Here is a 23,155-nt window from a genome sequence, read left to right on the forward strand (position 1 = left end):
GACAGGGTGAAAAACTCGTTCAACAGGACTATTTCAGGCAGCGGCAAATGCTAAGAAGGAAATTGAAGGTGGGAATACGCATTATGAGATGACAGACAGACAGCACAAGAAAACAACTTCACGTGGACGGCCTCTTGGAGGAAGGGACATTTGACCCGGAGGTGGAAAGGGCTGGCCATGGGAAAGGATTCTAGGTGGTGATAACTGCAAGGGCAAAAGCTCAGAAGCAGGGAGCAGGGGTGGGCTTGGGTTTTCTGGAGGCCTGGAAGGAGGCGCATGTGTCTGTGCAAAGGCAGGCGACTGTGGAGAGATGGAGTCACGGACACAGGAAGCCTGGAGGCCGAGAGATCAGCTCAGATCTGGACAGTGCTTTAAGCACTGACATGCCTGTAGGTTTTCAGTTTCCACAGCCGTGAGATTATCATTGTTGTCATCATCGTCATCATCTTCATCATCTACTACCACCACCACCGTTATCCTCATCAAATACCGCCACCACGATCAACCCTGATCACCCCCTCCCCTTACCAAATACCGCCACCAACATTACCAACCATCCTCACCACCATCGTCATCAGTTGCCGCCACCACCATCTTGCTGTCATCACCATTCACTGCCATTATCACTGTTACCCATTACCTTATCACCATCACCAACTGCCATCACTACCACTGTCATCATTGACATCAAATTGTGTCAACTGCCGCCACTACCGTTATAGGATTCAGGCCTGAAGAAGTGTTTTCTGCTGCGTTGCAAGTCTGTTGGTTTTTTTTAGCACTGCTCCACGAGGGACTAACTTAGGAGTGTGTCGTACATCACAGAGGAGTACCACCACAGCAGCTGAGGGTCCCTCGGGTACCCATGATCGGCTGACTTAGGAGGGCAGAGGCCAACCTGAGGGCAGCTAAGCTGTCTTTAGGCCATTTCTGTTTTCTGTCCATGTGTCTGACCATACTCAATTCCTGAGTTCAGAAGTCCCTTCTGGTTTGGAAGCCTGCTCATTTCTGAAATCACAAATAAAGCCAGTACGTTATTTAAATCTGGGGCCAAGAGATGGCCCAGTGGTGAAGAGCACTCGCTGCTCTTTCAGAGGACCTGGGTTTGATTCTAAGCACCCCCACGGCAGCCATCTGTAATTCTAATTTTAGGGGATCAGATGCCTTCTTCTGGTCTCTGTGAACATGTAAACAATGCACAGGCATACATGCCGGCAAAAACCCAAACACATAAAAAAGGTATTTAAATCTGCTATGGCACCGCCATCATTGCCACCATCACCGCCGTTGCCACCATCGCCATCATCACAAGCACCGCCATTATTGCCATGATACCACCATCATTGCTATCATCATGCCCACCACCATCCTATTGTGATCACCACCCTTATCATCATCATCTGTATGCTATCAACCATCACCACCCTCCTGTTATCACCGCCATCATCACAACTGTTATTACTACCACCATCAGCATGCCATACAGACACCATCAGTGCCCACCCATTTCTGTCCCTCCGGCATTCAAGGAACCAGTGTGCGGTAGCCATTTTGAACTGCACCTGCATCTCTAGTCAAGAGCTCTTGGGCAGTCAGAGCCCACTCTACCAGGCAGCCTGGAGGTGTATGGGAGCAAGGCCCAATCATAGTCAGGAGAGCCTGTATCCTGTGCTCCCCAGGCACTCACCGCCCTTGTTCTTTACCCCTGGGATGGAGTGACTCTGACGGACATTGTCTACATTGTTTCTCAGGGCCCCTCAGCAGAACCAAACTGTTTGCCTGCCGTGGCGACTTGTTTGATAATGCACCCACTAACGGGGCCTCCCCTTCTTCCTCATAGGCTCACTCTCCAGAATCCTGGGAGCACTACTTGCTTTACAGTCTCTGAGAGTCAACTGAGAAGAGCTGAAATGGAAACGCTGGAGTATTGTGGAGATGGAGTTTGTAAAACTCTTGGTATAAGTAAGATGCTCAACACATTCGTTATTGAGTAAGCAAATGAATGGATGGATGGATGAATGAATGAATGAATGAATGAATGAATGAATGAACGAGACTTCACTTTCCCAGATGAGAAGGCTGACTTGGGGCAGAAGAAAGGGGAGGCAGAGCTGGGGTCATAAGTTATAGGTGTTAGAAGTTCTAGGGATTCATCCTTGCCCTTCAGCAATTGCTGTACTTCCTCCACTGGGCCTCTGTACTCTGGGTGCTCCTCCTGGCCCTGCTTCAGTGGGGCAAGTTCAAGGCATAACCGGAGCCAGAGCCTGTGGGGAAGCACAGCAAAGTGTTTCATCTCCCAGCTCCAGTCATCTGCCAGAAAGACAACACCCACTGTGAGCCAGGCGAGGAAAGCGAAGAGAAAGTGCATTGAGCTAGTTGTGTGTTTAATGTTGAAGCAACTTACATACGCTATAAAAATGACGAGGCTCTGTAAAATAGCATTTAAGACACAAGGGGGCAAAGGGAAGTTTGTCCTCTGTCCAGCTCTCCTAGAGCTGTCCATGGCATCTTCAAAGTCTCAGAGAAGTCAAGGGGTTGTCCCAGTCACAGTGATTCCCCACTCCACGCTGTGGGGCTGCCTCCAAAGCAATATTTTCTGGGAACTCCCACCTGTTCCTGAGAGAGACGTCACAGTTTTTATTCCACTTGTGTCTGGAAATTGTGGACAATGCCCTGTGGAGATGCAGGTGCCTGGGAGGCTCCTCTGGGGCTCTGTATGCATGGTGAGGATGATGAGGAGCAGGCCTGGCATAGGAGAGGTATTTCCTGGAAGAGGGACTTTGGAGGAAGACCTCCGTGTGAACCTCTCTGCTCCCAGCTGATGTTCCAGGCTGTTTCTCAAGGATTCTAGGCTTAGGTAGGGCTCTGTCTAATGACCCACTCGCCATGGGGGTTGGCACGGTACAAATCTAAGAGGTAGGCATCTGGGTCCAGGCGACGTTCACCTGTGGGAAGAAGGGATCCCAGAGGTTGACAGTGCGGCTGGGAAAGATGCTGTTATCTTTCCCAGAGCCTCTCACCAGGCAAGGTACCACCCTCTGGCTACGGGAGCCTTACTGTGGCTACAGTTACCCCTTTCTCTGAGGTAGAAGATGTGCTGCTGGGAAATTTAACCCCTCTTTCACAGGCATCCACAGAGATGCTGAAAACCTGCAGCCTCCATGCAGAGCCCCCTGGTGGATCTGGCAGGCTCCTGAAAGGCCTTCCTAGTCTCCTCCACCCCTTCCACACAAAGCTATCTTTCAGTCACCAAAAACTCCTGGACCTTGTCTTGTCTCCCCTTCCTGGCCAGAGTTCTCTGAGGGTAGTCTTGTCCTTGAACTAGCAGCTTCAGCCACATGGGGAAATTTTTAGGAACATGAGTTCACAAGACACAGCCGTTTGTCATCACATGCACGGAGGTGATTTGAATGGCCCATTCAGGGTTAAGGATCAGTGCTTGTCCCTGGTTCTCACAAAGCGAGGACCCTTGGAGACGGATGCTTGAGGGCCTACAGCATTCCTAAAGACATTAGGGCTGAGCTTGCCTTTCCCTAGAGTGTCCTTGAGACATCCGTGTAAGCACTGACAGTTTTTGCACCAAACACCAGCCAGCTTCCCTCCAACCGAGTGGAGCTGCCCATGCAGGAAGAGTTCCTGAGTTTGCCATGCTCATCTTGACCCTGACGGCAGGGTTGATAGAGGCCCAACAATGGAAAGGCACATGCTGACCTTTCCTAGGTGCCCTTGCTGTGGACTCACTTCCCACAGGGGAACTTACCAATATTCCCTCCAACTTCATAAACAAGGAAGCTGGCCGGCTTTGTGTTGCTGTAAGACAGAGGGGGAAAAAACAAAACAAAACTGATGGGCTCTGCTAGAGAAGGCAAGATTATCTCAGGCCTGGAAGGGGCCTTCGTGAGGATATGTGGTCCCAGTAGGAAGGGCATAAGGACCTTCTGAGAGAGCTGGAGCCAATGAAAGCAGCCAGCACCCAGGGGCAAGGAGAGGCAGGGAGACAGTCCTTAGAAAATATCAGCTCCAGGTACTCTGCCACAAGGTCCCTTCCTGCTAGGCACCAGCAGTGGGCTTCGAAGGGATGAGACCAGGGTGACAAATGAGAGGAGGACCCTGCTATGAGAGGCAGATTCTGCATCAAGGAGGAATATTGATATTGTATGATTATGTGTGGGTTATAATGATACAAGCAGATAACTATCAGATGATAATTGTGAATTCAGCTCCAGAATCGTCCCCTGATTTGCTTTGTGGCTTTGGACACTCCCTACCCCCATCTCCTCTGTATCAGAAGGAATTGGGTCAGACACTTTGTAAGGGCTGACGCTCTGCAGGGCTTTGTGCCAGCCCCGTGAAGGAAGCTCCCAAGGGAATGACACCCACTCTATATTTGGCCATTCTGCTTGTTTCCTTGGGACCTTTGCACATACAGTTTTCTGTGCCCAGAAGCCTTGCTTGCTCCTCAGACTATAGCAGGCATTTCATTGCACATTCATGCTGCTCCATGTATTTCTTATAAAAGCCAATATTGTTTTTAACTGGACTTGGCTACTTGATTTATGTCTGTCTCTTTCTTGTGGTATAAGCCAGGAAGGCCAGGACTTCTGCTGGTAGATAGATGATAGATAGATAGATAGATAGATAGATAGATAGATAGATAGATTACATATAGATAGATCTATCTTTTCTTTATTTCTTTTTTTCTTTAATTTGGAGATAGGGTTTCTCTGTGTAGCCCTGGTTGTCCTGGAACTTGCTCTGTAGACCAGGCTGGCCTCAAACTCCTACAGAGCTGCCTGCCTCTCCCTCCCGAGTGCTGGGATTAAAGGTGTGTGCAGCACTGCTGACTCTTTATTTTTAATCATGAGTGGGGAGTGACCCACAGGCAGATGTGTGTGGGTGTCTGTGGAGGCCAGAGTTGTACACCCTGGAGCTGGAGTTGGAGGTGGTTGTGACCTACCTGACTTGGGCAGCTTAGAACTGAACTCAGCCCCCCTGCCACAGCAGTCATGGCTCTTAACCACTGAGCTGTCTCCCCAGCCCCTCTGTTGAGTCCTTTTGTTACCGTTTTAGCATTCCACATGCTGTCTGACATATTGTAGCCATTAAATATATATTAAATCAGTACAAATGGCGGCCCTTTTCATTATCATTCGGAGCCAAGAAGCTCTAAAAGGGATGGAGAACCCACTGTGACCACCACAGAAAGGGGAAGAACAGGGCCAGATGAGGACCTGTGTACCTCCTCATGGCTTTTTCAGCTGGAAAGGACTGAGCCTCCTTCTCCCCTCCCCCAGCAGGGGAGAAGCAGAGGCTCCTGGCTCAGGGAGATGGTGCTTACTCTGAGAGAATGCTGTTTGGGTCCTCACTGCCCTCTTCAGGTGGTGACCCAGGATTGAGGTGCTCTGTGAAAAGCTTCAAGATGTGGGTCACTCTGGTGCTAGGATTCAGAGGCACCTGCAGAAGATCCATGCTGGGCCAGGTCACCTGGACCTTTGCCACTTTGGGAGTCTGGAGATGGAGATGGTGGAGATGAAGAACAAAAGGCTCTTTCATCCCTGGAATTCATGCACACATGTATACTTAGACGGGTATTCAAGGGCACACCACAGGCTGACACAAACCCACACACACATCCAGGTGTGCAAATTCGTGAACACACAGGAGCACATTTAAGCTATATACAGATGTGCATGTGCACACGCGCGCGCGCGTACACACACACACACACACACACACACACACACTCCACTTTGTGTTGGGTTGTGTTGTGTTGAAGTCTCCTCCCTCGTCTGTTTTCCGGAAAGGCTCCTCGTTTTTTCCATATCCCTGTCCCACAAAGCGGCCCCATCCGCTTTCCGAACCCCACCCCAGGCACACAAAGGACCTTCTAAAATTAGGGGTGAGTCAGTGGCTTCCAGGAGAACCCCCAACCAGGCCAGCTTCCCATCCCTCAGCCTGACTCCAGCACCGCCTCCTCTATCTCTGCGGTGCTGCTCGGGCGCCCCCTGACGACCGCAGACGCTTATGCCTGGCAGCTTGGTGGCGGGGAAGAGAGAAATCATCGGGATACCCTCCCCCGCAGCCAGGTCCTTTTTCTCCACCTTCTGTCCTTTTCTCCGTTCGCCTGGTGTGGGGACCACTCACCGCCTCAAGCCCGTCCCCAGCCTTGTCTCTGTCTACGTGTGTCCTCCGCAGCCAAGTCTTGAGGCCCCCATCACAGAGCTGGGAACGACGGCCATTACTGTCATTCAGCTTTCGCACTTGGGCTACCAAGAAAGAGGCGACCTGTCCAGAAAGAATCCTATCTCAGCCTGGTGCAAGGCCCCATTTGGGCCACCGTGGCTCCTCCCACACAGGGCTTGGAAACTGACTCCTTTACGTGGCTGCCAGAGCCTTAGTTTAGAGGGCTAGACATTTAGCCCCAAAGAGGAATCCGGAGTATTAGACTCCGGATTGGAGCGGTCCCTGCGCCTCTGAACAGAGCTGTGCTTGAGAGAAGCTGTTCATTGGCACACCAGGCAGAGGTGTTTCCCAAACACATCTGTACTGGCCTCCGGCTCTGGGAACCCCAAGCAGTGGACCTGGGGAGTTCCTGGGGAACTGCAGGTCAGCGCCACTGCGCAGCAACAATCTAGCAAAGATTTCGGGATCCAGAGACGGGCTTTCCAAGGTGTGAAAGACTATGGGGTATAGAAACCTAACCACAGTGACACCTGAGGAAGGCGATGGAGATTTGTCTCATCTCGCTGCATACATCTGTGCTGTCTGAAACTTAGAAAAACAAAAAGTCGTATTTTTCAAAATCCCTTAAAAAAAAAAAACTTCCTATAACAGGAAAAAGTGTAGCAGGCAGAGAGGTGGCTCAGCAGTTATGATCTCTGGCTGCCCTTTCGGACAACCTGGGTCTGTCCCCAGCATCCACAATCATATTAACTCCATTTCTGAGAGAGCTGAAGTCCTCTTTTGACCTTTGCAGGAACCAGGAACATGAGTGGTGCGCCCGCATACATTCGTACAAATAAAAGAAAAATGAATCTTTACAACATTGTAATTCACTGTCTTAGTAGCAATATAACTTCAGAGGGTTGAGCGCAGAGAAAAGGGAATTATGGGAGTCTAGGGTCAGGTAGGGAACTTTCAGCAGAAGAACTGACCCTGAACTGAGTTTTAAAGACTGAGCAGAGGGCACCAAGCTCTGCCTACGGAGAAAGGGAAAGAACAGCTTGGCGGGGTGAAGGGCTTGAGCAGAAACCCAGAGGCAGGAAGCCCAGGATGCATTTGAACGGTTTGCTTGCAGGTATGTGTGCGCCAAGTGTGTGCCTGGTGCCCATGGAGGGCAGAAGAGGGCATCAGAACCTCTAGAACTGGAGTTAGAGAGTGCTGTGAGCTGCCATGTGGGTGCTGGAGAATCGAACCCAGGTCCTCTGAGAGAGCAGTATGTGCTCTTAAGCACTGAGCCATTTCTCTAGCCTCCCCCCCCCCACTCCCGATGCATTTAAAACAGCAGCTGACTCAGGACGGAGGATCTGGGGATACTCAGAGAGAAGAATGCGTTTGCTGGGATCTAGAGGGCTAAATCTAATCCGGAGATGAGGTGAGGGGTAGGATGGAAGGTGGGTAGGTGTATGGGTTATACGAGTGGGTAGACTGGGGTAGATGGATGGGCGAGCGAGTGAAGGGTGCATGACAGATGGATGAGTATGCAGGTAAAATGACGAATGGATAGGTGGGTATATACGTGGGTAGATGAATAGATTTTAGGTAGGTGGGTGGGGGGGCTCGTGGCTGAGTAGATGGATGACTAAGTGGATAAATGCATAATGGATGGATGGGTAGATAGGTGAATAGGTAGATGAGTGGGTAAATGATGGATGGACGATCAGGTGGGCGATGGGTAAAATGGAGGATGGGTAGAAGAGAGGTAGAGAGCTAGATTAGTGGGTCCATGGGTGAGTAGTGGGTAAGTGGAGATTGTTTGGACAAATGGGTAGGGATGTGACTGACAAGTGGATAAATAGGTAGTTGGATATGTGGGTGGAAGATGTTTGGGCAAGTGGGCAAATGAATAGGAGACTAATGGCATGAGGAAATGGGCTGAGCAGCCCGTGTGGATGGTGCCAGTTGGGTGGTGGGAATACTGAGTGATAGAGTGATGGATACTCAGGGCTCCTGTCCCACCTTCAGCTTCAGCAGACTAGGCCCAGGTCCCCCTCTGTGCTACGTGCCCCCACTTCTTTGCTTGTTTTTCAAATGTAGACTTCTTAGACTTGAATGCAGGGAAGAAAAAGAACAGCCTCTGCACAGTCCCTCGGAGTCATAGGAAGAGCCTTAACTAGTGACAAGAAACATGGCGCCCATGATAGACAGCAGGGAGTAGACAGCTGCTCCAGGCCAGCACAGGGTGCTGGGAACTGAGATGGATGGCCCTGAGCTTGCTGCCACCGCCATCACTCACCGTCCAAAGCAGGTCCTGGTACCGCACCATCATGCACACCACCTCAGCTGCTCCCTCCGCCAGCTGCTTCTCACCCTTGGGGAGCTTGGGAGGCCGCCCTCGGGGCAGGAAAAGATTGGGTGCCATCACCGTGGAAACATTCCACAAAGTCATCTTGTTGTGCTGCTCCTGGGCTGCCACCTTCCGGAGGAATTCCAGGAGTGCCTAGGGGCAGACACAGAACCTGCCTTACCTTCCAGCACAGCCTTGGACTTCCCACCCACAGCAGCCCTTCTTTACTGGAGTCTGGGCAGAAGGGGGTGGATCTAAGCTACCATCTATTGACACCTTGTGCCCCTGGCCCAACAGCTAGCCTCTGGCATGGGTTTGCCAGCTCTCTGATGATAAGTTGGCAGAGATGCTACACAGGAAGTTTTACTGTTGGGCTCATTTTACAGAGAAAGAATCTGACTTGAGAATGTCATAATAGCCACATAATAAAGAAGAAGAAGAGAGAGGAATGGAAAGATACATAGATGAAAAGATAATACATAGATAGAAAGAAGGGGAGGAAGAAGAAGGGAATGGGGAAGGAAGGATGGAAGGAAGGAAAGAAGGAAGGATGAAAAGTGAAGGAAAAGACAATAGGTAGGAAGGAGAAAAGTGAGTGACGGAAAGGAGGGAAAGTGGAAGAAAGGAGGAAAGAAGAAAAGGAAAGAGGAAAGGAAGGAAGGAAGGAAGGAAGGAAGGAAGGAAGAAAGAAAGAAAGAAAGAAAGAAAGAAAGAAAGAAAGAAAGAAAGAAAGAAAGAAAGGAAGGGCATACACTGAGCACCTACAGAGGCCCACATCCTCTATCCTATGATTTCCCTGTGCTAGCTCCTGTGGCACCCAAAATAATCGAACAAAATACTTCATCATTCACAGTGACTAACAGGGAGTAGAAATTCCAAGATGAAGATCCCAGGCCCCTTACAGGCCCATCAGTCAAATCCAAGGACAGCCAGGAGGTGGGGAGCAGGGAGCCAAGCCAAGGCTACTCCCAACCCCAGCCCCAGCCCTCAGCACCCATTCCCAGACCACACAGTGAAGGACCCCAGGGGACCATTTCCCAAACTGGCTCTCAATAGAACATCAGCACCACACCACACCTCCACATCTGAAAGGGACAGCGAGCAGCCGAGTTGGGAATGCGCTGACTGGTCCAGCCCAATTCTGAGATGCACAAGGTCCTCAGAGAATAGTGGTCAGAACCGCTCTTCCCTGCTCACCAGGCTTCTCAGCACACAAAGCCCTTGCCTCCCCCAACCCCCCCCCCCACCCCAAGATGCCAGCACAGCACCTAGCAGATCAGATGCGCTTTAAGAACTCTCCTGCTTTTTGGGGAAGGCTCTCAGTCAAGGAGTGGGTGGGTGGTCAGGTGATCACCACGCCCACACCTGGCATGACTGTGTGATGAAGGCATAAACACAAGGATGAGCACCTTCAGAGCCCGCACTGAGGCAAGGGCTGAGGCGAGGGTCTAAGAGTCACTTTTACCTTCAAGGTGTTGCGGTTGGGTTCCGGCAGGAGGAGGACCAGCAGGTGTAGAGCCTGCAAGCGCTGTTTCAGGTCAGGAATGTCTGCGGGGGGGGGGGGGGGGGGGGGAAAGAAACTCAGAGATGCTCCCTCATTACTCTAGCCTCTTGGGGAGGGGGTGGGGGAGAAGCCTAGCAGGACTGTTACCACAAGGCTTGTCACTACCTCCTGGCTAGCATGCTCGGACAGAAGCCCACGCGGTGCTGGTCGAGATGCCCACCACACTTGGTTAGTAAAAAGCAAGCACACATGCTCAAGGCTTGTGCGCCCGCACATGCGTACTTCCAGCCCCACCAGCTCGAGACCCCAGAAGACACATTTCTGAACAGGTATCCAGTCTGCCAGCCGCTGCCCTTCTCCACCTTTCCCACCAAGACCAGGGGCTCCCGCCCTCCCGCCCTCGCCTGCACATGCGCGGGACCGCCACACACGCACTGGGCAGGGCTGCAAAAGCCGGGAGGTATTCGGCTGTAAGCAGAGGCGCCGGCAGCTTCCGGAGGAACCTCTTGAGCAAATCAGATGCGTCGTTGGGATGAACCTTGTCCCAGCTCACGAGGCCGGCATAGAAGTCTCGCTCCAGCTTTTGCTCCAGCCCCTAGAGAAAGGAGGGTGACCAAGAAGTTGCCCGAAGCGCCTCACAAGAAGTTGTGAAGCTGTAAGCTGCTCACTGTCTGGGCTACAGTGGGCTCTTGCAAGGCGGGGACAATTGCAGCACCACCCGGACACTGTTTCCTTGAGGATCGAATGCCATCCTGAGTCGACAGGTGTTGACAGTGCGACCCCAGAGCCCATGGCGCTATTGGGCCACCTTTCTGTCTCCTGGGATCCCACAGCCATACCAAAGGCAGGCCACAGACCAGCCAGGACCCGGAGTCTCTCGCAGCCAAACAGAGCACAGGGCTTGGGGAGGTGAGGCAGCCTTTAGAGGTAAAAGAACCAGCCTTTACCTTGACCCTGGCCTGGGATCCAGGGACTCTCAGGATGCCTTCCGTGTCCAGCCCTCTTTTTTCCAAACAGGACAGCAACTGTCAAAGGAAGAATTCATCATTCAAGCCTGCCGCCAATGGCAAGTGGGTCAGAGCAGGGGGAGACTGTCTCTCATGAAAACTGGGGAGGGGAGGCTGTTAGAAGGGTTCCTTCAGGTAACAAGAGCTCTTGTTGCTGTTTTTGTGGTCCTGGTTTCAGGGTTCTGCACATGTTGGACAAGGGCTCTGGCCCTGAGCTCAGCCCTCCTGAGCTTCCTGCACCACTCTGCAAGCCTCCGGAGACATTTTCTCCTTTAATTCTCAGCTAAAGGAGACTGTTGTTAGAACTCCAGTTCACAGACGTCGGAGGAAGGATCTAGAAGCTCAAAGCTGCACCAAGGTCTCTGAGCTAGCAGATACCAAAGGCAGAATTTGAACCCAGGTCCCTTCCTCTAAAGCCCAGACTCTTCCCCCTTGTGGTAGGCATCCTCACACGGTCCTTAGAGCCAGCACTCCAAGGGCTAAGCAAGCAAATAACTTACAGCTTGAAGGAACAGCGGGACCTGGGTGCTGGGGAGGACTCTGTGGTCAGCTTCCAGCAGGCTGTGAAGGGGCACGCCAAAAAGGCCAGAATCTGCAGGGGGTCAGAGGAGGAGAGGGTGCAAATCAGTTCTAGAACCAGACTCATTCTTCTGGAGGAGCAAGCTCTGGGGAGACAGGGAACTGAAGCATTTGGCCTCAGCGATGGTGACATCAGGCATGTCACAGCACAGCCCTCTCTCCTGGGTAAAAAAAAAGAAGAAAAAGAAAAAAAAAAGAATTAAAAGGAAAATGCCCTGCTGTCCTTCTGTGCACCAACAGACCAGGGCAGAGCTGCCTGGCTCTATAGACATGGACCAAGACCCATCACTTAAGGTTGTTCCCACACAAACCCCTTCAGTGTCTTCTCTTCCATTCTTTCTTCCACTGGCCTTCTCCTCTCTGCTAGACCTTCCCCCCACCTTTCTAAGCCACCAACTGCTTGTCTCTGAAGAACCCACAACAACACCAGCGATGCATAATGCTGACAGTGAGACGGTGAGATGAGCACAGACACTACTGAAAGATAATATACATCCGAACTGAATTAGAACTGGGCACAATGGCTCATGCTTGTAACCCTATCACTCTTTAGGCTGAGGCAGGAGGGTAGAAAGCTAACATCCAGCCCTGGCTACATTTTGTGAGGTTCTGTCTCAAAGAAAAAAAAATTTAAACTTTGATGCATTCAAACTTTTAGATATAATAACTATGGCTGTGTTTTACACCAGGGAAAATATGGACATAATACCTATCCTCTGGTAGAAAAATGGTTAAATATATTTCAGTATGGTCACAGGGAGAAAAACAGTGTAATGGCTTAAAAACTGTGATTTGCTTTAAACCACTAAAGACAGGAATTGAGGAAGACATTAGAGGACAGAAAGGCCTCCCACATTTGTGGATTGGCACAATCAGTATTGTGGAAACATCTATCTTGTCAATTGTCCATCCTCCAATGACATTCTCCACAGAATTAGAAAAAGCCATCCTAGAGTTCACGTGGGAACACAAAAGACTCTGAGCAGCCAAATCAAACCCTAAGCAGAAAAAGCAACACTTGAACCCTCACAACACCTGGCTAACCTACACTAGAGAGCCATAGTGACAAAAGACAGACACGCAGACTGTGGACTAGAGCTCGGGACCCAGGAACAAAACCACACAGCTACAGCCATCTAACTTTTGACCTACATGAAGGAAAGAACCCTCTTCACAAATGTCTAGGAAGCTGGATTTTCTCATCTAGAAGAATTAAACTAGAGCCACTTTTCCCCCCAAATAAACTCCCACTGCATCGAAGACCTTAATGTAAGACCTACACTCAGAAATGGTTAGGGAAAAATACTGCAAGACAATGACACAGCCAAGGACTTTTTGGAAAGTATATCAAGAGCAAAAACATTGACAGCTGTGACTGAATAAAATTTAAAAAAGAAAAACCTACACAGAGGAGGGAACAATTGCCAGTCTACAAAGCAAGAGAAAATTGCGGCCAATATTAATTAATATTGGGGATTAATATTTGTATATATTAAAGAACTCCAAATATTGAATGCTAAAAATTCAAACTGTGCAACCAATAATGGCAACACATTGAATAGGCCATTTTGAGAAAAAAAAAATACACATAACCAATAAATATTGAGGGGGGGGTGGAGTTCAACATCCTTAGTAATCAAAGAAGTGCAAATCAAAGCTGTATTGAGCTTCCACACCACCCATTCAGAACAGCTGTCATCCAAACTCATAAATGACAAGTTCTGGCAAGGCTAATGGGGAGAAGTGAACCTTCCTACAACACACGGCTGGTAGGAACGCCCGCCGGCAAAGCCGCTGTGGGAAACCAATGGTGAGTCATTGCTCCTACAGAACTGGAGCTCCAGAGATTGCTCAGGAGTTAAAGAGCACTGTTGCTCTTGCAGAGGATCCAAGGTTCCTGGCACCCACATGGTTGCTAACAACTCCAGTGCCAAAGGATTTGATGCCCCCTTCTGACCTCTGCAGGGCGCTGCCCATACATGGCACACAGACACACCCAAAGACAAAGCATTCACACACATAAAATAAAAACAAACCTAAGGGGAAAAACCTATAAGGCCCCAGTAAGGCACCCACAGGAAGCTGAGCTAGGGCGCTGCCACGCCCATGTTACTGCTGCTCACTCACAACAGCCACAATGTGGAGCCAGGCTAGATGCCATCTGTGATGTATGGATGAAGAAATTGCTGTAGAAAAGGAAGGTGCAGGCCATAGGACTGGGAAAATGGAAAATGTTCGTGATTGTGTCATATTAAGAAGAAAAAATATGCACATACACATGGTGTGTGTGTTTGTGTGTGTGTGTGTGTGTGCATGAGTGAGAGAGAGAGAGAGAGAGAGACAGAGAGAGAACACTGAGTGTGATTACTTCTTAGTTTCCATTTTGTGTTTTACCATATTTACTCAAATAGGAATGGAGTAAAATGAACATGAATTGAGTTTTTTGGTTGGTTGGTTGGATTCTTCAAACAGAATTTTGCATTATAGCCCAAGCTAGGCACAAACTCATGATCCTCCTGCCTCAGGCTCCCAAAAGCTGGAATCACAGGTGCACCAAGCCACTGGCTAGGAATTGTTTTTACTTGAAAAAAAAAAAAAAAAAAAAGAAAGAAACACAGAAGCTGAGTGCTTCTTAGTGGTGGGGCAGGCAGCTCCAATTCACAGGGCAAAGGGTGGGTATAGAGGGGTACAGAAGGTGGCAAGCTTGGAGAGACAGCCGGCCTCTGGCACATGCATACATACATACATAACGATTAAGAAAGACACCTAACTCAGGTTCCGGTTTCCACATTCAGGGGCAGGCATACCACACATGGGCCTTTCTGACCTGGGCCTTTCCACTTCCCAGCTTTGCTCCTCTTCAGGTCCAGGCCCAGGACGTCATAGAGAGCCGTCAGCTCTATCAGGGCCAAGGGAGGGATCTTCTTCATGTCCGTCGAAGACAAGTCTCCTATCCTGGTCACACCCAGTCGGCCTTTGGGAATTCTGAACCTCTATCGAAGGGATTAGAGACAGCCTGTCAGGAGGGGTGTAAGATGGCGTGCACCGATCCCCAGGCATTTGGGTGGGAGAAGCAGGGAGTGACCCCATTTGGAGACCACACTGGACTCAAGTCTGAGCTCTGCCTCTTGCCAGACGGTGACGTCTGAACCCAGTTCGCTGCCTGGAACTATAACAGCATCCACCTCAGAAGGCCTTTCGTGAATGTAACGGGCGCCTACAGGCAAAACTATCAGGCTCAAAGCTGCCAGCGAGGCCACCGTAGTGAGTTGCCAGCTACATGCCAGCAAGAGGCCCTGGAAGAGAGGGACCACCCATGGGCCTCTTATCATGCTGATATTCTTGTCTTTTGTTCATCTCACCTATGCTTCTGCTTGTGTCCCAACCCTCGGCCTAGACAGTCCTAGCTCCTCTTCTTCCAGACCGTGAGTGGCGGTAGTGACTGAAAAAAAATGAAGGTTGCTCAGCTGCTCCACCTAGAGGCCATGTTGGGGCTCTGCGGGCAGCTTTCAGCATTGGGACCCTTTAGTGTCCCATCATCAGAGCACCCAAAGGAGATGGAAAATATTGTATTTGTTTCTTTTTGCATGCATGCATGTGCGGTATGCATGGGTATGTGCATGTGTGTGGCTGCACACAGGCATGCCCCTGAATGTGGAGCCAGAAGTTGAGTCAGGCATCTTCCTTAATCATTATGTATGTAGCATGTATGTACGTATTGAGACAGGGTCTTACTTATGTCGTCCAAGCTGGCTTTTGACTCACAGAACCCGCCTGCCTCTACCTCCTGTGTGCTGGGATTCAAGGTGTGCCCCACCACCTGGCAATGACTCTTCACCTTACTTATTGTGGCAGATTCTATTTCACGGCTGTGTGTTATAATTATGGCCAACATAGCACATAAGCCATGGGATCCTACTTCATAGATTCAAATGCCGACTTGCCCTTTAATCCCAACACTCAGGAGGCCAAGCCACTCAGAACTCTGAGTCTGAGGCCAGCCTTGTCTACACAGACAGTCCAGGCCAGCCATGGCTATGTATTAAGACCCTGTATTTAGGTAGTTAGCTATTTTGAGACAGAGTTTCTCTGTATGGCTCTGGACATCCTGGAAACTCCTCTGTAGACTTGACTCAGAGATACGCCTGCCCAGCTAAGACCCTGTCTTTAAATATGTATACACACATACATAATGTGTGTGTGTGTCTGTGTGCATGTGTGTGTGTTCATACATGTGCCACAGCACACATGTGGTAGTCAGAGGACAACCTGAAGCAGTCTGTTCTGTCCTTCTACCATGTGGGACCCAGAGCCTGAACTCAAGCTCTCAGGCTTGGCCGCAAAAGCCTCTATCCACTAAGCCCTTTTGCTGGTCCTAAATTTCAGTCTTAAATATAAATGATTGATGCTAATTTACTGAGATAACTCAGTATTTGGGGAAATAAAACACTAAAAGCAAAAAAGTTGGGTCTCTCTTACCCAACAGGCACCAAGATTAATTTTTAAAAATAACTAAAAAAGACAGGTGTTGGTGGTGCACACACCTTTAATCCCAGCACTTGGGAGGCAGAGGCAGGAGGATCTCTGTGAGTTCAAGTCCAGCCTGGTCAACATAGTGAGTTCCAGGGCAGCCAGAGCTACATAGTGAGACCCTGTCGCTAAAAACAAGCAAAATAACTACTGAGTGATGGTTGATGGGAGATGACTTTCTAAAGAACGAGGTGAAGAAGAGCCTCTATGGAAACACCGAGAGAGCTTCCAAATGCCCCGTTCCTGGTCCCTGATACCCAGCAGCCACCCAGCTAACAGCTGCAGGAGGAATCACGTGATTCAACAACTTCCCTGCTGGGTGCCTGGAAGCCTGGCAGGTGTGAGAAGCCGGAGGATGGGGTGGTGCCCAAGGACCTCAGGGTGGCATTCTCACCGGTAGGGAGCCTTTGCCCCAGGCACGGGTGCCTTCTGGGGATGGCCGGGCCCTCTGTAGACGCGCTGCAGCTTGTTCAGAGTAGGCAGAGTCCATATTGAAGACCTCCTCCATCCCAGCTGTCTCCTGTGGTCTCCTAGAATCTGTGGACCCTTTAAGACAAAAGCAGAGACAGGTTTGACTTGGAAGCAAGTTCTTGGACTAAGGACTCAGGCCTACTGTCCAGGAAGTGATGTTCTAGTTGAGGCCCATAGTCCAGGAAGCGGGTAAGAACTTCCTGGGCAATGGGCCAGGAAGATTTGAGGCCCACAAAAGTGACCACCTTGCTACAGCTTTTCTGGACTGAGAACCATAAGCCTGATGGAAATGGTCCATTTAAGGGCACAACTTGTCCTCTTGGAGTTTCTTCCTACTACCCCTGTTCAGGGAGAGAGAGGAACCAGCAGAAAATGCAGAGACAAGCATTCTCTTGCTTCACAGAGAGGCTTAAGCAGCCTGGATTCCCAGGGCCCTGAAGAACAAAAGCCACTTACCTACAGGAGACACAGAATCCTCCAAATTGATCTGGGTCCATTTCATTTCGGAGTCCCCATTTTCTGAAGCCACTTCCTATACAAATTACAGACAGCACCCAATTAGTCCTGTGGGAAGGCATCACACAGACCCTGGGGAGATAGGAACCATTCACAGGCAGAGCAACTGAAAATCAGAGAGTCTAGGTTACCTGTCCTAGATCTCACAGCAGTGGGGTAGATGAGGGGAAACTCAGGGGCCCGTCTGGCTTCGATGCCTAAAATTTCAACCACAGGGCTGTGTACTTCCTAAGTACCCCAGGAAGAAGATGCCCACAGCTTGTCAGGCTTCAGTACCAGCAGAACAAGCAAGTGACAATGAAAAGTGTTGTTTTTTAATTGGTAGTGACTTCACCAGAACTTCTCAGCTTTCAGATGCATCCAAGGACATGGTGGCAACAGACACACATGCGCTGGCCCATGCAGCACACAGGCACTGCCACACGGCTTGGGGACATGACACAGCGGTAGCACACGAGAGTTGAAGGGACATCACAGAAGCCCCAAAAAGACAGCACCTAACAGCCCTTACTCACCCTTGAAGCGAAGACCCCAAAGATATCCCTGACATCTCTGACGGGTGCCTTCTGTCGCCTTCGGGCAGAGCGGGCGTAGATATCTAGCCGGCGGCACACAGCAGCCACCTGGGTCTGCGTCAGCGTAGACAGGAGTCCCTGGTGATCAGCGTCCAAGCCCAGGCCACCAACAAGGCGTGACAGGCCTGTGTCCTGTAGCCACTGGGATTCAGTGTCTCCTTTGGACGACAGAGGGAGGACATCAGATAAACGCACAGAACTCCCCATATGTGGCTTAGCCATACTCACTAAGGTAACCCTCACATAGAATCATATGTTCATGGGGACAGTAAGAGATTCCACAGTGCTCATATTGAGGCCTGTCAGCACCTAATTCTCCCCAGGTGAGAAACGGAAGTGCCTACAACACTGGCTGGCATCCAGATTTAAACTCGTATGAGACAGCAAGCCAGGGAGGGCCCCATACACTCTGGTGGTTATATATAACCACAAAATCACTTCCACTCCCAGTTCTGGCAAAGACACCAGCCACAGGGTCATGGAAGTCCAGCCATGCACAGCATGGACCCTCTGTTCAAGACGTTCATATGTTGGAATAGTGCCTTTGGTGGGCTCCATTGCCAGGATCCTATAGCAGAACCAGGCTGAAATGACATCATCTGATCTCAGCTGCCGGGAGTCGGGCTGAGACGCTGTACCTAGGCCACTGTCCCCAGCTACCCTGACCACCCCGAGAAGACACTGGCTCTATTGTGGGGGAAACAGCCATGTGTTCACCAAGGAAGCTGCAAAGAACACATGTGTCGGACAAGTTAGTCAGGAAGGAGACGGTGGTTTCAAAAATAACCAAACAAGGGCCGGGAGAGATGGCTCAGTGGTTAAGAGCACTGGCTGTTCTTCCAGAGGACCCCAGTTCGGTTCTGGGCACCCACAGGATCTGTAACTCCAATTCCAGAGGAGCAGACGCCCTCTTCTGGCCTCTGTAGGTACCACATGTACACGTTGCCCAGATAGACATGTGGGTAAAGTGCCCATACACATAGAAATAAATAAATCTTTAAAGACTATGTTTCTGTCAGATATCCTAGCATAGCACTAAGAAAGGCAACTAATGGACATGCATAATGTTTCTTTAGATCCTGCTATCCTTGCATGATTGTTTACTAAATATTTCCCCTTAGTCACCGAGCATACTTTTAACTTTTTTGTTTTGTTTTTAAGCCTGAGGACAATTTTATTAGACCTTGAAAGAAAAGCCCCAGGGCAAGCAAGCTGTATACCTCAGCAGCTGCCCGAAATCAGGAGAGAGTAGAGAGAGAAAAGGACATGCTGTTTGAGTTAAGCTGGCATGGAGGCTGACCTTGGAGGTGGGCAGGGAACATTGGAGAAAGGCTGGAAAGCACAGAGTACCAGAGGAGGCATGCCTAGGCTCTGGCCGCCACTGGGAAGAAAGAGAAAAAGGGAAACTTAAGCCTTTCTGATTCCTGACTCAAAGGCAGGCAGACCCAGCTGAGCCTCATAGCTGCTTGGAGTCCAAGAATGGAATTGTGGAAAGAGAATTCTGAGTGCTTGTGAGAAAACTCCAAGATAACAAGACAGGAGACTCGTGACCTCGATCTCTTCAGAACACGGGGTTGTTCTTGGAATGTGCTTGCCTGCCCCTCCCAGGTGTAGCTGATAGGAGTGAGTTTACTTCAGATTATTCCTTACAGCTGGCGATTGCTGCTTGTTTACATGCCTCTATGGAAAAACATGTTTTCGGGACAGGCAGCGTGTCCTTGTAATTCTACACGTTAGTCAGGTGATTCTTCTTAACCTTCAGAGAACAAATTGTCCGATTGCTTTGAATAATGTTGGCTATTGCCTGAGACTTTAGTCTGCCTTCTTTTGGGGCTCCCTTCTCCCAGGTCCACCTGGCAGCAAAAGCAGTAAGCAGTAGGGATGAGCTTAAAGCTATTGTGAAGGAGCAATATCCCTGTAAGTGGAGTGCTCCCCATCCCCAGCCCTTAACTCTTAACAGAAGTTAAGAAGAAAGTGAACTACAGAAAGGACCAGCTGGGCTAAGAGGAGAGTGAACTACAGAAAGGGCCAGCTGGGCTAAGAGGAGAGTGAACTACAGAAAGGGCCAGCTGGGCAGTGACGGCGCACACCTGTGATCCTAGCAGCTGGGGAGGCAGAGGCAGGTGGATCTCTGTGAGTCCGAGAACAGCCTGGTTTACAAAGTGAGCGCATGACAGCCAAGGCTACACAGGGATACCCTGTCTCAAAAGAAAGAAAAAAAAAAAAAAGGACCAGAAGGAACAGAGACAGGAGAGCGTATCAGGTAGAGTGGATATGAGCAGAGCAGAATGATCTACATGTATAAAACCCCACCATTTCTATACTAAAATATAGTGAGGATAATGAACTATGCATACTCTTGGTTCTGTCTGTCCTGAGCTACACAAGCCCTGTCTTTATTTTGTTGTCTGAAAGGCTCCAGCCTCCAGCACTCTGACTCCGGCCCCGTGTTTGGCTTTTGATATACTTGCTGGCTGTAGTGTAAGGCAGGCAAGCCTGTCTCCTACATCCACCTCTGGCCTCACCAGGGAAATTTCATTTCTTGGAGCCCCTGCACCAGGCCATCAACCAACCCTCCAAAAGAAAAGTCTCAAATGGTCTATTTGACCAACTAAGGCCAGTGAAGCTGACGCCTCGGCTAGATCAGAGAGTTTCCACGTGGGCAGCCTAGTCACGCCCTTTTACTCCCTCACTTGCCAAACAAGGAACATGGCCAGTTGTTCCAGATACCAGCACACAGGCTGTGGGAAGGTCTGGTGGAAAGTGGAGGATGGCGGTGTGTGAGCAACTGTTATGGTGGTGTCAAGGAGTGAGGGTTACTACAGCAATGAGTAACATCGGGTGAGAGGCTAGGAATTGTCAGAGGTATAGAGGGAGGTTAGGCAGCACTTTCTGAGCCTGGCAACTGGCTGAGCACAGACCGCCTTTTAAGGTACCCTGGACAAAGAATATTCTAGAAAGAGGAAGCAGTGAGGTTTCATGGTCAGAAGCCACAAGGAAGCCTTGATGGAGGAGAGCCTGGTGGAGTGACAGACTGGAAGACGAGGCAGAGACAGGCCCCAGGCCAGTTCTGGAAAGGCTGGAAGACTAGGGGAAGTGTCATCCCACCAAGAGATGGGGTCTGGCTCCCCTGTCTTGGACTGTGGGTGCACACGGGGTGACAGCACAAAAGCAATGGTGGCTATCTTCCAAGGCTGGCTCTTTCTCAGGCTTCACTCTTTAAACCCAGAAGCCATGTTGTGAAGAGGCCTAGGCCATCCACAGAGGCCACGTGGAGGTGGTCTAGACCCAGCCCACAGGTGTGGGAGATCACACTCGCTGCCAAAACCATGGGTTAGAAGCCCCTTGAGATGGCTGATCCAGATGGCCCTGGGCTTGTCACTGAAGGAGAGCCAGCTGAGCCCTTTCACCTCCAGAACAATGAGGTGTATTAGCAATGGCTTCATGCTGTTCTCTGCTGCCATGGTGAGGGCTTATGAGGAAGGGACACTTGGCTGCTGTTACCCTGAGAGAGAAAGGGAGTTAAGAGTATTGTATGGGTTGCTTAGAATCTGCTAGAATGCTAGGGCCTCACTGTAGTGTTGTCCACTGTATCTCAGTGTCTAAACACTACCTGGCAGACAAGGAAATACTCAGCAGGTATTTCCTGAGTTATTTCATCAAATGAGAGACAACCTGATTGGCCTTATCAGATAGTCCTTTTCAAGAATAGCATAGAAAACAGATGGAAGGTAGAGCAATGGAGAGACTACAGTCCAAGCAAAGAGGAAATCCTCCATGCTCTCCCTCATGTTTGGGCTCTGACACACTGCTCACCCTGGGATAAGACCCTACCATCCACCTTGCAGCCCAGCTAGGCTTACCTTCCAGGAGCTGGCTTCTGCCTCCACCTCGGTCCTCCTCCTTCACTTCTCCCTTCTGTTGGCTCCGCTCCACCTCCATCCAGAAGCCATCCATGGACAAGCTCTCTGCCCAGGACAGCCGGGAGTGGGAGCAGTCAGCAGGGCGTAGCCTCGGAGGACGCTGTGGCCAATTTGTGGGGCCTGTAGAGGGGCCAGGGCTGTACAAGTGAAGAGGGGGGTGGGTTGGTAGGGAGTCAAGCCAGGCTTGGTTCTTGCTGTGCCTGGCCTGGGTCTGCCCTGAAGTTAGTACTGCTCCAGGTACTAGACCCTAGCTCTCAACAAACCGACCAGGAAACTTGACCAATTCGGAACATGGGTTATAAGCAATGCTGCTGGTGCCAAGAACAACTGAAGGGCCACAGTGCTCCCTTAGCAAGGCCAGCAGTCATCGTGTTGTGTCTCAGCTGTCAACTTGACAAGCTGTAGAATCACCCAGGGGAGTGGCCGCTGAAGCCACGAGAGATGGGCTGGGGCTCACAGTCCCAAACTCCCATTCCCACACTGTGCAGTCCGGGGACGCCTGCATGCCAGCCTTGACCCTCCTTGGCTTTCCACACAACATGGAATGAATCTCCACTTCGTGCAGTCAGATAACTCCAGAATGAGACAGAGTCAGGCTCCTGGTCCCAGTAAATGACAGCCAGGACTATCAACGGGCTTCAGAGCTTCTGCGCTCCCATCAGAGCCAGAGGCTTCAGAGACCTTGGTACTAATAGTGCCCCAAACACACCAGCTCTGACACCATCAGCTGTTGGACCCTTAAAGGGTCCTATCAAGTGAGAAGAAAGGACAGGACCCCTAGGTTCCTCAAATGGGAAGTGAGTGTATCTAGAAATTTCTCTAGCTGAGCTTACTATTGATAACAGGAAAGATCTCTCCACTTCTCGGGTCCCTTTAATGAAAACAATAAGCTTCTTCAGGCTTTGGACTGTCCTAATTAAAACCAAAACAGGGATAGTGGTGGTGGTGAATACCTTTAATCCCAGCACTCTGGAGGCAGAGGCAGGCAGATCTCTGAGTTCGAGGCCAGCTTGGCCTACAGAGTGAGTTTCAGGACAGCCAGGGCTACTCAATAAAACCATCTTGAAAAACCAACCAAACAAACAAAAAATCATTATGTCTCTGCTTTACAAAGGAAGGAGAGTGCTGGCCGAAGGGCACAAGGACAGAGTCCAGTCCCCTAGCACCCACATGAGTGCTGGGCCTGTAACCTCAGCACTCAGCAGGCAGAGACAGTGGATCCCCAGAGGCAAGCTGGCTTACTATAATAGCCAAATTAGCAAATTCTGGATTCAAGGGAAAGATCCCGCCTCCTTGTATAAGGTAGAGAGCAATCAGGGCAGACACCCAGCATGTCAGCCTCTGGTTTCTACGTGCACACATGCGCAAACACATATCCACACAAATAAACATAAAACAGATAGGCACGTCATGTAAAGTGGCCAAAGTTAAAACTAGAAGGAAAGTAGAGTGCTTGCCTGACATGTGCAAGGCTCTAGGTTCAGCCCCCAGCACAGAACACACACACACACACACACACACACACACACACACACACACACACA

General features: G+C 50.2%; 1 protein-coding gene across 1 annotated transcript in view; it reads right to left on the reverse strand.

Annotated features, from left to right (window-relative positions):
• Positions 1–2,388: 2,388 nt before the first annotated feature.
• The window catches only part of Arhgap40 (Rho GTPase activating protein 40), a 32,748-nt gene continuing 11,981 nt past the window's right edge, over positions 2,389–23,155 (reverse strand). Inside the window, exons 2-15 of the mRNA XM_055602402.1 lie at positions 21,552–21,748; positions 17,629–17,846; positions 17,054–17,129; positions 16,521–16,672; positions 14,424–14,589; positions 11,518–11,609; positions 10,958–11,035; positions 10,446–10,605; positions 9,972–10,054; positions 8,456–8,659; positions 6,145–6,285; positions 5,339–5,508; positions 3,761–3,810; positions 2,389–2,945 (exon numbers count right to left, since the gene is read on the reverse strand). Of these exons, the coding sequence (XP_055458377.1) occupies positions 2,854–2,945; positions 3,761–3,810; positions 5,339–5,508; positions 6,145–6,285; positions 8,456–8,659; positions 9,972–10,054; positions 10,446–10,605; positions 10,958–11,035; positions 11,518–11,609; positions 14,424–14,589; positions 16,521–16,672; positions 17,054–17,129; positions 17,629–17,846; positions 21,552–21,748 (1,879 nt within the window). The 3' untranslated portion in view covers positions 2,389–2,853. The remainder of the gene's footprint in view (positions 2,946–3,760; positions 3,811–5,338; positions 5,509–6,144; positions 6,286–8,455; positions 8,660–9,971; positions 10,055–10,445; positions 10,606–10,957; positions 11,036–11,517; positions 11,610–14,423; positions 14,590–16,520; positions 16,673–17,053; positions 17,130–17,628; positions 17,847–21,551; positions 21,749–23,155) is intronic.

This window comes from Psammomys obesus, unplaced genomic scaffold (assembly GCF_907164565.1).
Source record: "Psammomys obesus unplaced genomic scaffold, mPsaObe1.curated_primary_1811, whole genome shotgun sequence".
Classification (NCBI taxonomy): Eukaryota; Metazoa; Chordata; class Mammalia; order Rodentia; family Muridae; genus Psammomys; species Psammomys obesus.